The sequence below is a fragment of the Hippichthys cyanospilos genome, chromosome 8 (genome assembly GCF_059441005.1).
Source record: "Hippichthys cyanospilos isolate Australia breed blue-spotted pipefish chromosome 8, RoL_Hcya_1.0, whole genome shotgun sequence".
Lineage (NCBI taxonomy): Eukaryota > Metazoa > Chordata > Actinopteri > Syngnathiformes > Syngnathidae > Hippichthys > Hippichthys cyanospilos.
In genome coordinates, this window is record NC_142376.1 from 21,704,128 (window position 1) to 21,717,660 (window position 13,533).

A 13,533-nucleotide genomic window follows, 5' to 3' on the forward strand; every position below is an offset into this window, starting at 1 on the left:
CACGGACTTGGAAAAAAGAAACAAGCCCTTGCAGTCGCGTTGGCGCTATCAGGTAGGGCGCGAGAAACAGCGATGGAAATTCCCGTTGACGAGCTAAATGTGGACACTGGAATGAACACACTGTTTGCTAAACTTGATGGATTGTTCCTAAAAGAAGAGAAGGACAGAATATACGAGGCTTATTCCAATTTCGATCGAATTATGAAAGACGCGATTAGGAATTAGGAACGACGCGAACGTGTCAATGGCGGACTATATTATTGAGTTTGAACAGCGATATTCACGGATGCGAAAATGCAACATGGAGTTACCCGATGCTGTTTTAGCTTTTAGGCTGCTTGACACAGCGTGCTTGGATATGGCTGACAGGCAGCTGGCTTTAACAGCGTGCAATGACATAACCTTTGTGAACATGAAGTCAGTGCCGAAGAGGATTTTCGGCGAAAACGGGAAGGTCGTGATGGACGGCATCAGCCAGGAAACGGTGTATGTTATGGAGCAGCAACGTCAAAAAGGCAAGACCTGGCAGAAGACTCAGCCACTGAGAACTCCACAAAACGGTACAAATCCTCTTGACAAGTACAGTCGGCGATCAAAATGTGCAGTGTGCCAAAGTACATTTCACTGGGCTAAAGAATGCCCGCACAAAGATGAGAGTGTAAAGATAACGGAGGATCATCAAACGGAAGTAGAAGAGTGCAATGTTACTCTATTCACCAAGGAAGCGTCAACAGATGCAGAAATATTAATGACTGAATGTTTTGGCTCCGCTATAATTGATACTGCGTGTACAAGAACAGTGTGTGGAGAACAATGGCTTGAACACTACAGCGCAGTATTAGGAGAGAACAGTGCTAATACTATGAAAGAAACTGAACAACAAAGTCACAGACCATTTAAGTTTGGAGATGGAAAAGTGGTCTACTCAGTCAAGAGTGTAAAGATACCTGCAAAGATTGCAAATACAAAATGCAAAATAGAAACAGAAGTTTTTCCTGTTGACATACCTCTACTCCTATGCAAGACATCCCTAAAAAGAGCAGGAACAGTTTTGGACATGGAAAGAGACAGGGCAGTAATGTTCAACGAGTCTCTCAAACTGGATTTCACTAGTTCTGGACATTACTGTGTAAGCATTGTGGACAGTGAAGATAAATACAACACTAATTCAGAGAACCAAATCGCTAGTGAAGAAGAAATACTAACAATAACAGACACAATGAAAACGGATGAGAAAATGAAAGTTTTAGATAAACTCCACAAACAATTCGGACACGCTTCTACTGACAAATTGCAAAGACTTTTGAACAGTTCTGGCAACTAAGACAATGAATGTGTTAACTTGCTGCAGAAGATAGTAGCTCAATGTGAAGTGTGTCAAAAATATTGCAGGGTTAAACCTAAACCCGCTGTTGGCTTACCACTTGCCTCAACATATAATGAAACTGTTGCTGTCGATTTGCATGAGCTGGAGCCAGGAGTGTGGTACCTGCATATTATTGATCAGTTCACACGTTTTAGTTAAGGAAGTGTTCTAACTACCAAGAAGTCTTCTGAGATAGTTAAAAGTTTCATTCATGACTGGATCAGCATGCATGGCCCACCAAAAAGACTTTTCAGTGACAACGGTGGGAAGTTCAATAATGAAGAAGTAAGAGACATGGCTGAGAATTTCAACATAGAAGTTAAGAAAACAGCTGCCTACTGTCCTTGGAGTAATGGGCTGTTAGAAAGGCATAATTACACCCTTACTGAGATCATAATGAAAGTAAAAAACTGCACTGGGTGCAACTGGAGCACTGCGATGGATTGGGCTTTGATGGCAAAGAATTGTATTCCAAGTGTCCATGGCTACAGTCTACATGCAGCAAAGAAGGCTTTTACTGAAGCTGAATGCTCGGACAGAATACGGTGAGCACTAAGGTAACCACTGCGTCACACAGATGAGAAGTATGAACTTGGTGACAAGGTTTTTTATAAATGTGTGGACTGTCCAGAATGGAAAGGGCCTGGTGTGGTCATTGGACAAGATGGTGCCGTTGTTTGTGTTAGACACGGAGGCACCTGTGTTCGAGTTCACCGACTTAGACTAAAGAAAGTTATTCAGGAATATGAAGAGGACTCTCAAATTGCTTGTGATGAAGAATACAACAACAGGCAACATTGTGACAAATACATGACTGGTGAGCCAGCTGGAGAGATGCATGCTGAGAGCACAGAAACACATCCGTTTTCCGGTATGGAAGACTTGTGGGCAGAAGAACAACAGCATGATAGTTATGACAGTATAAATTTAAAGACTGGCCAGATTGTAACATTCAAGAATCCAGAAAATGGTCTTCAACAAACAGCAAAGGTTTTGGGACGTGCCGGAAAAGTGACCGGAAAATACAAAAACTGGTACAATTTGGAGATGCTTCAGCCTCTTGGAGTTGCTGGTATCAACGAATCAGCAGATGTGACGCAATTAAAAGATCTTCAAATCCAGATGGATCAAAGTCAATCATGCAACGCATGTGAGGTCATATTTATGACAAAAGACGTCTCATTTGACCACGCCAAAACAAGTGAAATACAAAACTGGAGACGCAATGATGTATTTGAGACGGTTGAGGACAAGGGTCAAAAATATGTATCCACACGATGGGTGTGTACACTGAAAGAAACAATGACTGGTTTTGTACCAAAAGCAAGGCTTGTCGCAAGAGGATATGAGGAGCTGCAAGTCTCAGAGCTACAGAAAGATTCACCAACATGTTCCTCTGAGTCATTGAGGCTTCTTGTGGCAGTGACTTGTCAAAGACAATGGCAACTTCATTCAATGGACATTAAGTCAGCCTTTTTACAAGGCATGGAAATGTCGAGAGACATTTTTGTTAAACCTCCTCCCGAAGCTAACTGTGCAGGTACACTTTGGAAGTTGAAAAAGTGTGTGTATGGATTAGCTGATGCCTCTCTGTATTGGTACAAGAGAGTTAAGAATGCAATGATTGAAGCAGGAGGTACGGTGTCCAAAGTTGACCCAGCAGTTTTTTACTGGCTTGACAAAAAGAAAAATGTAATCGAGATTGTTGATTTGGGGCGGGTCTCCGATTTTTGAAATTACAGTCATGACACATCTCAAAGGCAAGTTTAGCATTGGTCGCGAAGCTCATGATAATTTCCCTTTTGTCGGTGTGGATTTTGTAACTTCTGACCGAAGAGTAAAAATACATCAAGACACATACATCAAACACTTACAGCCTATACATCTCACACCATCACGAGCAGCTGAGCAAGCTTGACCCGTTACTGAAGAGGAGAGAGATCAGCTCAGATCCAAAATAGGGCAACTTTTGTGGGTTGCTGTGTGTGTGTGTGTATATATATATATATATATATATATATATATATATATATATATATATATATATATATATATATATATATATATAGCATATAAAGGTTTGTTAGTAAGAGGGGGACAAAAAACGCCGCGGTCCACGCTCGTAAGTCGAAAAGTTCGTAAAAGAGGGAGTTCGTAAACCGGGGGCTCACTGTATGTATGTGTATATATATATATATATATATATATATATATATATATATATATATATATATATATATATATATATATATATATATATATATATATATTTTTTTTTTTTTTTTTTACTTGAAAAATGGGGACACTACTTTGCAGATAGCTATTGTGGCCGGTTCCAGAACCTATCTAACGCGATAAAAGAGGGTTCACTGTATTTCTTTTTGAGAACTGGTCTGAAACTTTATGTTGATTGTTTTTTGTGGAAAAATATGTATTAATAATTGAGTTATTTCTGTTTGATAACATAGTTCTTCTATGATCCAAAAAGAGGACACTAGGTTGATTATTTTGTGGACCAATACAAATGAAGAACACTTTAGGTTGATTATTTTTTGTAGACCAATACCAATCAGACACTGATGGCATGTTTTAAGTATTTTTTTATACCAAAAACGCTTAGCACTATTTGAGGGCTACTTGGCTGAAAAGATATTTCACAGGGAGTACATCACTGAAAAAAGGTTGAGAACCAATGTACTATCGCAATTGATACATCCAATTTATTTAATTTAGGAAATAAATATGGATTTGCTTCTGGATTGACTGTGTAATTTTCAGACCAACAAACAAATGTTGGCCAAAAAGTACGAGGAGGAACTGAAACAAGTAAAAATGGAAGTACAGCATGCTGAGTAAGTATGACAACTGACGTGGACATCTGTGAACATAAAGGATTACTTGGCGCTTACTGGCCAACTACATTAATGCAATTTTGCAGTTGTGTACATCTGTGTTGGGTGTGTGATACTTTACGCAAAATCACACCGCAGACAATCTGGCCCAAGTTAAAAGGGGCATTATGGGAGCTGGCCAACAACTAATAAAGTGTCTGGTGACCGATGCAGCATTGCATCCACTCGACACCTTCAAATTCACCATTTAATTTGCATTGCACATAGTCTCAATTTGCTAGTTCGGAAATAATGTGCTCAGATTCTCCCACACGCACAACCATCAGACAAAAATTTTTAAGTGCAACAACAGAAGGGACAACCAACTCTGAAAGTCACTAATGACGTTATAACACGCTGGAACGGCACATTTGCAATGCTGTCACGCGCCATAGTGAGAGGGACCCAGTTGGGAGTTTCCTTGGCCACTCTTAAAACAGATTTAACTCCACTGTCTGCTGAAAAGTATTCAATCAATAGGGAAGCACATTTTGTTTGCCTCTTTCCATCAGGCGACAGTGGAGTTCTCTGAAGGCAGGTGAGTACCAGCATCAAAGGTCATCCCAATGATGAAAATGCTCTATTAAACGTTGCACACACAGGAAGCCATGCACCTGCATGAACAGTTGACAAATTGAATTTCAAAACGTTGGAAAAACTTTTGAAAGAAAATTGTTTAATAAATTAGATTCACCCAGTCCTACTAAGCATGCTAGGATTGCAATTAATTTGACGATGAGTTGGAGTAACCTCTTATTGAAGGTAACATGTTATATTGATATTTTAAATGATATTTTATAGTAGAAATACCTAGCCAGAATTTGTTTTTCCTCTGGGTCCGAATATTGAAGAGTAAAAAAAATAGAAATACAGTAGGCCGCCGGTTTACGAGATTAATCCGTTCCGCGGTTGGGATCGGAACGGGAATTCGCCATATGGCGGACAATTCAAACCTATGTTAATTAGCTAATGCGTGTAAAACCCCGGGTGAAAAACATCAAAATTGTATATACATATTAAAAATTAGTATCAAAATAGTATTGTAAGTGCTACTTATATATACTCACATAATACTACTTATATATATGTACATACATACAATTAAATAACATCAGAAATAAAAAAAATAAAAAGGGTTTATTTACCTTTGAGTTGACGCTTGTTATGGCCATATTCCCTAGTAAGGGTAGCCTAGGCTAGGCTAGCTTCGTATTTCTTGATTTTCTCGAGCTTTGTTTCCATACAAATCAATTTCCTACTTCTCTCTTTAACATCACTAGCAATCTTGGGACTCATGGATAACCAATTCAAGTTTGAATAAAGCACTAAAATGCATAATAAATACGATATTGAAAGCACTCTCACACGAGATCAAGTTTTTATGCAGCCATCTTGGTGACTCCATGCGTTGACCAATAGCAGACCAGCATCTTTCTGACGCCATCATGCTGACCAATAGTAGACCAGTATCTTAGGGAGTCGAGACGCCGACCGATAGAAGACCTGCATTGTGTTTGACGCCAACAGAAAATAAGAACAAACGCCTCAAGAGGGAGGCAAAACAACAACCAACCCCGCAGGTCATGACAGTTGTTGAAGTTAATCGTAAAATGGGATAAATGACAAAAAAAACTCCACAACGTAACGTGAAAAAAATGTAAGCCAGGGACGCCGTAACTTGGGGGTCCTCTGTACTGTAGTCATAATTAGGAATTCACTAGTACTGACACAAAGTATCATTATCGGGTGGATACCAGTCCTCTCTTTCAAGGTTAGTGTGAGTAGTGATGGCAGCTTATACTACTATCAGCCGCGGCCTTGAAAAGATTTTACTATCACCAACAAAAAGTTACAAATTGGAAGAAAGGACAACTGCCATTGAGTTCATGAAATTTTAAGGGAATATGCTTTGTTGTAATAATGCATAGATCCCACTTTTTAAACCATCTGCCATTGTTTTTCGGAGAAATTTTGAGTCAAATATTTTGAGCTAAAATGATCTTCTCCATGATGATGCAGTGACAGATGTTGGGGGATCAAGGGACTGAACAACAGGAGGGTCAGCAAAAACATAAGTGACGCAGCGAAAGATCCGCGTCCAGATAGCTGTGGATCAAGCGGGGTGATGCGTGGAAAAATGCTCTTAAGACACAAGCCGGGACTTGATCACCCGGGCCAAAACACCCAATGAACCAAGTCGCCAAAACTGATGTTGTGTCTTAAGTTGCACCAAAACTGTATTTTGGGAACACGATTATTTATTACACTCTGTATATTATGTGTCCATGTTCAACAGATTTGCAGGCATATACAGGACTCTGTCCATACAATCCCACTGCAGCAAAATCCTAGGCCCATATTGTTGCCAGGAGATCTAATCAGAGATCAGATGTAATGGGATAAGTCCAGAACCTTCCTTAAAACGCGGCTAAGTCTGTCACCGCCATCCTCTGCTTCAACACACTTGGTCTCCTTCCCTGCCAATCAGCGCCAAACATCACAGCTGCTGCTAACATGCGCAGTATATAACCCGGCCCTTTCCTCACTCAAACTGCCAGATTGTCTCTATGCGCCAAGCTGAGCATTCCAGCACTTCTTCCTGCCAGATTCCCCGTGATTGGACTCCGCCCGTTCCTGACCCTCCGATTGCCTGTCGTCTATATCTGATCCTTGGTACTTTGACCCTGCCCGAACTCAATCGCCCATTAGCCTGCCGATATAACCTCCCTGCTCGAGTCCCTGCCTCGTCGGTTCCTTCTCGACCGATCGCCCATCACACTCTCACTTCCCTGACAGCTCCCCCACAGCAACCCACTCTCGTCAGCCTCCACCTCAGCAAGTATCTCCCGTTAAATAAACATTCAGTTACAAAATCCACCTACCTGTGTGTGCTCTTGCATCCTCCATTCAGCAGCCTTGTCAAAGTAGGGTTAAAGTGTGGCAAAAAGCTGAAATAACAAAATGGCAACTGCTGTACTGATAGAGGAACAACCTTTTGGTTTTATCACTAGGAAAACAATTCTTGTCATCACTTGAAGGTTCTCAGAGCAGAAAGCAATAGAGGGGATATTTTACTCTCAGTGGCAAGTGCACACCTCCACAATTCTGGACCAGATGCCATTGATTCTTCAAAAAGACAATTATCAGAATGAAAATTGGGGGAAAGAGATTTGTGCTGAGTACTTCCACCATTCAGTCCACAACAGATCGCCGATATCGCCAGCATCGCCGGGAAAACAAAAAAAAAGGCCTGTGAAATATTTACATGAGCTGTGCGCACACCCAATACTTGCTTTGTTTAAAAACATATACATGTACTAAATAATATAAAAATCCCACATACATATTCCTTTTTTCATTTTATGCTAGGATGTCAATGTCAGAGAAATCTCTAAAAGAAGACTAGCACAAGCCTAGCTGCTAAGCAGCAAAAGAATAACTCAGACCAGTCAAGATTGACTTTTCTCCGCCGGCAAAGGGAAAAGCTTGACGTACATTCTCATGCGTTGCCAAGTGTCCCCGCCTGCTTTTTATTCATTCAGCAAAGCACAAATAGTCATCTTTGGCACAATTAACAGCTACAAACAACAAAGAATCAATTTAAATGATAATGGATCACAAAGGACAATTATGGATTACCATGGCAGGTAGGTAAAGGGAAGAAATGCAACTAGCAAAGCAACAGCTCACATTAGGGTATCATACTGACAACCTGTTACTAGCTGCACAGGGGAATAGCAAAAGTATTGACGTTTTCTCCAACAGTTGGATAATAAATTCATATTATGGACATGAAAATGGAAATGTAATTTAGTCAGGAGTCAAATTTTGTTTCCGCATCAAAAGGAATACATTACCTCATTGCCGGATGGTTCTGGCCCAGATCCTTTAGAAAGCTTTGTAACAGAGAATACATATACTATTGCAACTAAATTATGAAGACAAAGCCCTTGTGTCTTAAAGTTTCAGTACCGTACAACAGGAAGAACTTGCACAATACAAATATGCAGCCCTAATAATAACTTATTAAATATCAACTTGCATATGGTTGCTTGATAAAAAAAAAAACCTCCATTTAAGAGAAAGCTGAGCCATGTCACCCATAAATAATACTATCTAAACAGCAACGACAACAAAGATGAACAGTCTCTAAAGAAAATATAAGAACAAACCATTGACAGACCAAAAGCAAAGCAGAGCGGTATATGACGTATTTCTGCTAAAATCTCTTAATCCATCAATTCGGGGCCAGCGTGGCTCTGTAGTAGAGTCATCATCTCGCACCCAAGAGGTTATGGGTTGAACCAACCACTGTGACCATTTCACATGTCCGTGAGCAAGACACTAAACCCCCAGGAACTCCTGATGCTGCGTCATCCCTTGGTAAACTAGTTGTCAGTGTCAAGTACCCAAGGTAGAAAAGCGCTAAATGAATCTAAGTCCATTTACTATTGAAGGGCGAGTGCTGTCATAGGGCCTTAATTAATGGTGAGTGTGCAACATTTGGTGACTAAAATGTTGCTCTCAGACACGTCAGATCACAATTACCATCTTAAACTGTACTGTGTACTACCAGGATTTGCTATTCTTTTGCTTCCAATGCTGGTGTAATTTTGTCTATTACCGTAAGATATACACGGTAGCACAATGTCAAATATCAGCCCAGTATTTACCTAGTAATTCATAAGAATTGCTGGTTCTGAAAATGGCAAAGACTGGTGAAAAAACACAACTGGCAGAGCTAGAAAGGATGTGAGGACTGGGTTAAGGCTCAGGAAAAAGCAGCATGAATGATATTCATATAGGTCATAAACAAAAAGGAATGACATTACTTTTAACAAATGAGAGAAAAATGAGTTGCCACGACAAACAAACAAACAAACAGATCGACCAAGAGATGGGCCATTATAAACAACTCTTTTCGTAATCTATTGTCCTATCAGTTATTTGAACAGTTGCTCAATGAATGATAGCCACCCGCAGCCTCCCAACACACACACATACACGGCCCAGATAATTTTTACTTCCGTAAAATGTTTGACTGCTAAACACACATCCACAAATAATAATTAGGTTGCCAAGGTTGATGTACAGGAAGAGTTCTCATTTCAAGGTAAACAAGATTTTCTTTTTAATTTTAATGTAAGCCATTGCCTACTGTTGTGGTCTGTGACATTGGATCCAATGTCTATCGCAGTCGTTGTGGACGTGAGGATTTATAACTACATAAAATACAGTAAAGAATCAAAAAAAAAAAAAAAGCAACCCACGAGTGTGTGTGTGTGTATATATATATATATATATATATATATATATATATATATATATATATATATATATATATATATATATATATATATATATATACAGTATATATATATATATATATATATATATATATATATATACAGTATATATATATATATATATATATATATATATATATACAGTATATATATATATATATATATATATATATATATATATACAGTATATATATATATATATATATATATATATATATATATATATATATATATATATATATATATATATACACACACACACACACACACTCGTGGGTTGCTTTTTTTTTTTTTTTGATTCTTTACTGTATTTTATGTAGTTATAAATCCTCACGTCCACATCATAAGGCAAATACACCGTAGGCAGGCAATCCAAATAAATAGCTAATGCGTTTAGAACCCCAGGTAAAAACATCGAAATTGTACATACATATTAAAAATTGGTATCAAAATAGTATAGTAAGTGCTACGTATATATAATATACATGTAAACAATCAGAAAAGAGAAAAGAGAAAAGAGTTCAGGAAAACGAGATTTTCGTTAGAGTTGCGTCTTACATTTGGAGAATAATGGTAAGTTGTTTTCTTAGTGGCCTAGAAAGATGAAACCTTTGCACGTGATAAATATGCAAAAAACACATAAAATCAGGAAGGAGGCAAATACTTTTTCACAGTATTATGTGATTATTTAAACTGATAGAAAATAATTTACAAGTTTTGCAAACAGTTTTGGTTGTTGTACAATATTTTGCAAGTATCATATCTTGAATAACTTTCAATATTTACATCAGATGAACCTACGGTATGGAAGGTGTGACCACTAGTCCGCTACACTGTACATCATCAACTTTGGGCTCTTGTAACCAGTGCAAAATGAGTGGTTAGCTCTGAAGTAGACTCTAATCAGTAGTTTCTGAAGACGCATAGCACAGAACTGTCACAAACCTGTGATGAGTTTCACGTCGGTATTTCTTGAGGGCAACACCATCCATGTTGGCGGGGAGCCCTGCATAGTTCTGTAGACGGTCACTCCAAGAAGTCATCATATTGCTTTAAAAGAAAAAATAGTAAAGGGATGAGTCGGTTCAATCGGTGTAAATGCCACTGCACGCTTTAATGCTCCACATGGAGCATGCAGGTGAACACCCAGCTTGCCTCTAATTCACAACATCATCAGGTGCATTTTTACTTAAGAAAATAACATTCTTTCAACACCGATTCATAACACTGACAGGTAAAGTAAAATTAAGTTAGTGGTTTTGCAAGGGAACATTTTGGTGAGAGTATTTCCATAAGCTGGGGCCTGCGTGTGTGCACCTGCGAGTGTGTGTGTAAGTGTGTGCCGCTGCGTAAGCCACAGGAGAAGCTGCAAGAACTGACAGCAGTCCATCGCGATAATGTTTGCTGACCCAAGTTATTATTCAACTCAGTGCATTTTGTTTTACTTTAAACAAAGTGGAGTAAAAGATTTACATGTACAGTGGGCCCCCGGTTTACGAACCCCCTGTTTTACGTATTTTTCATCTTACAACGTGGACCGTGGTGTTTTTTTGTCCCCCTCTTACGCAAAAACCTTTTGTCTTACGAACCATCCAACATGCCGGTCAGTGTGTCCGCACTATTTTTTTCGCTTTGCTTCATCAACAAAAAACAACTTTTCTCGCATGGCACGGAAATGCCGATATGCTATTGGTCGATTAAGGTCACATCACGGTCTCAGTCACGGAGATGCCGATATGCTATTGGTCGATTAAGGTCACAGTCACGGTATCATTCACAGAGATGCGGATATGCTATTGGCCGGCGTCACATCAATCACAGAAATGCCGATATGCTATTGGCCGAACGCCTTCATCTAGCTTGATGGCACGAGCTGGTCGATGTGTTGTGAGGACAGGAGATAATAAAAAAATATAAAGGAGGATATATATATACATATATACATATATATATATACATATATACATATACATATATACATATATATATATATATATATATATATATATATATATATATATATATATACACACATATATATATATATATATATATATATATATATACATATACACACATATATATATATATATATATATACACATATATATATATATATATATATATATATATATATACACATATATATATATATATATATATATACATATATATATATATATATATACATATATATACATATATATACATATATATATATATATATATATATATATATATATATATATATATATATATATATATATATACACGCATGGGATACCTATGCATATGTATAGATATGTGACAAAACACTCTATTAGATAGATAGATAGATAGATAGATAGATAGATAGATAGATAGATAGATAGATAGATAGATAGATAGATAGATAGATAGATAGATAGATAGATAGATAGATAGAACAAAGCACTCACATTCCATAAACTAATCTTTAATGGGCTTTTATAACGTAAATCGGCACCACACCCTTGCCTCTATTTGCATTTTATTCGTCACGTACGACGAAAAAAAATCAGTTTCCCCTTTTCAAAATAAAGGAACTCTGCACACGAGAATATCAAACCAGGTAGGAAATTAGGATTGCACGATACTTTTTCTTGATACTTTTGCAATATTCTTTCACGAGTTTCATGTTCTATTTAAACTTGATCTTTCTAACAAGTGCCGTGTCAAGGTTACGCTAAAATTAGCGTAGTGTTGTCAACATGTTATGTTCGGTGCTTCTCGGCCACTGCTAACCTTGGCAAGCCACGCTGCTTGCAGTCGGTCATCTCTATCTCCGCCACGTATAATGTTAATACAAAAACATGTTGGTAATGAGTTGCTAGGACAACCCCACTGTTGTTAAGCCAGCAAATAAGACAAATGACAAGGAGCACAGGGAAGAAAGCGAAGCCACTCACATTCCACAGGACGTCGTCCCGAGCAAGTGAGCATAAGTGAGCATGCGCATGGCGTGTGTGTCTCCAAAACTTGGGTGGGTTACAGGCGGAGCAATGTAGTAGCAGGGGTGGCCAAAGCTACTTTTTTGTGACTCTTTGGCCTCCCCCTGGCCACCTCACCACCTAGGGAAAAAATGTATTGTATTCACTTTATGTGACTTTTTATGTTATATGTATCTGGATGCATCTTACTCCTCAGTACTTTTCCATGTCTTATTTAGATTCAATATTCAAGAGTTTTATTGTCATATGCATAGTAATACCACACAATAAAATTCTTATTCTTTTCACTTCCCCGAGAAGACTACATTCCACAATCAAGAAAATAATAAAGTAGGCAATAAAACAGGGAAAATAGATTTATTTTAACTGTAGAGTTACAGAATAAACAATTAGTCGGACAACAAATTCTAAAAGAATCTACAACAGGGGTCACCAACATGATGCCTATGGGCACTGGGCAGCCCCCAGGATCACATGAGTAGCCTGCAGACCTGTTCTGCAAATAGTTTACAAGTGATAGAACATTGTGATTTTCAAGGTATTTTACTAACGCCTATGCATATATGACACATACATTACATATTACACTTGATGTACATAATTACTACAATTGTTTCTTAATTATTGTGAGAAATCAATGACATGATCAGGGTCTTCACATAATTGGTAGCCCTTCATATTTCTCAGTACCAAAGAAGTAGCTCTTGGTTTCAAAAAGGTTGGTGATCACTGATCTAGAGTGTGGAAGGAAGCCGGCGTGCCTGAGAAGAACCCACGCGGGCTCAGGAAGAACATGCAAACTCCACACAGGAAGGCTGGAGCGAGATGGTTTCAACTCGGGTTCCTGAACCCTGAGGCAGACATGCCAACCACTGCACCACCAAGCTGCTGCAATTAAAATACAGTCAGAAAAAAATGCCCCAAAACATTCTACCATCTCTCACTCCCTTCTTAATAGTTGCTAGCATTGAAACGGAGCAGTGAAAACCCAGCAACATAAA

At 38.4% G+C, this 13,533-nt stretch overlaps 1 protein-coding gene across 2 annotated transcripts in view; it reads right to left on the reverse strand.

Annotated features, from left to right (window-relative positions):
• Nucleotides 1-12,538, reverse strand: part of nt5c2a (5'-nucleotidase, cytosolic IIa) — a 42,048-nt gene extending 29,510 nt beyond the window's left edge. The window contains exons 1-2 of one of the 2 annotated variants that reach the window (XM_088422320.1): nt 12,491-12,538; nt 10,509-10,613 (exon numbers count right to left, since the gene is read on the reverse strand). In XM_088422320.1, the coding sequence (XP_088278446.1) occupies nt 10,509-10,613; nt 12,491-12,534 (149 nt within the window). In that variant the 5' untranslated portion in view covers nt 12,535-12,538. Of the gene's footprint in view, nt 1-10,508; nt 10,614-12,326; nt 12,348-12,490 lie in introns of those variants that run through there. The other variant, XM_088422321.1, reaches the window with a different exon arrangement.
• Nucleotides 12,539-13,533: the final 995 nt, after the last annotated feature.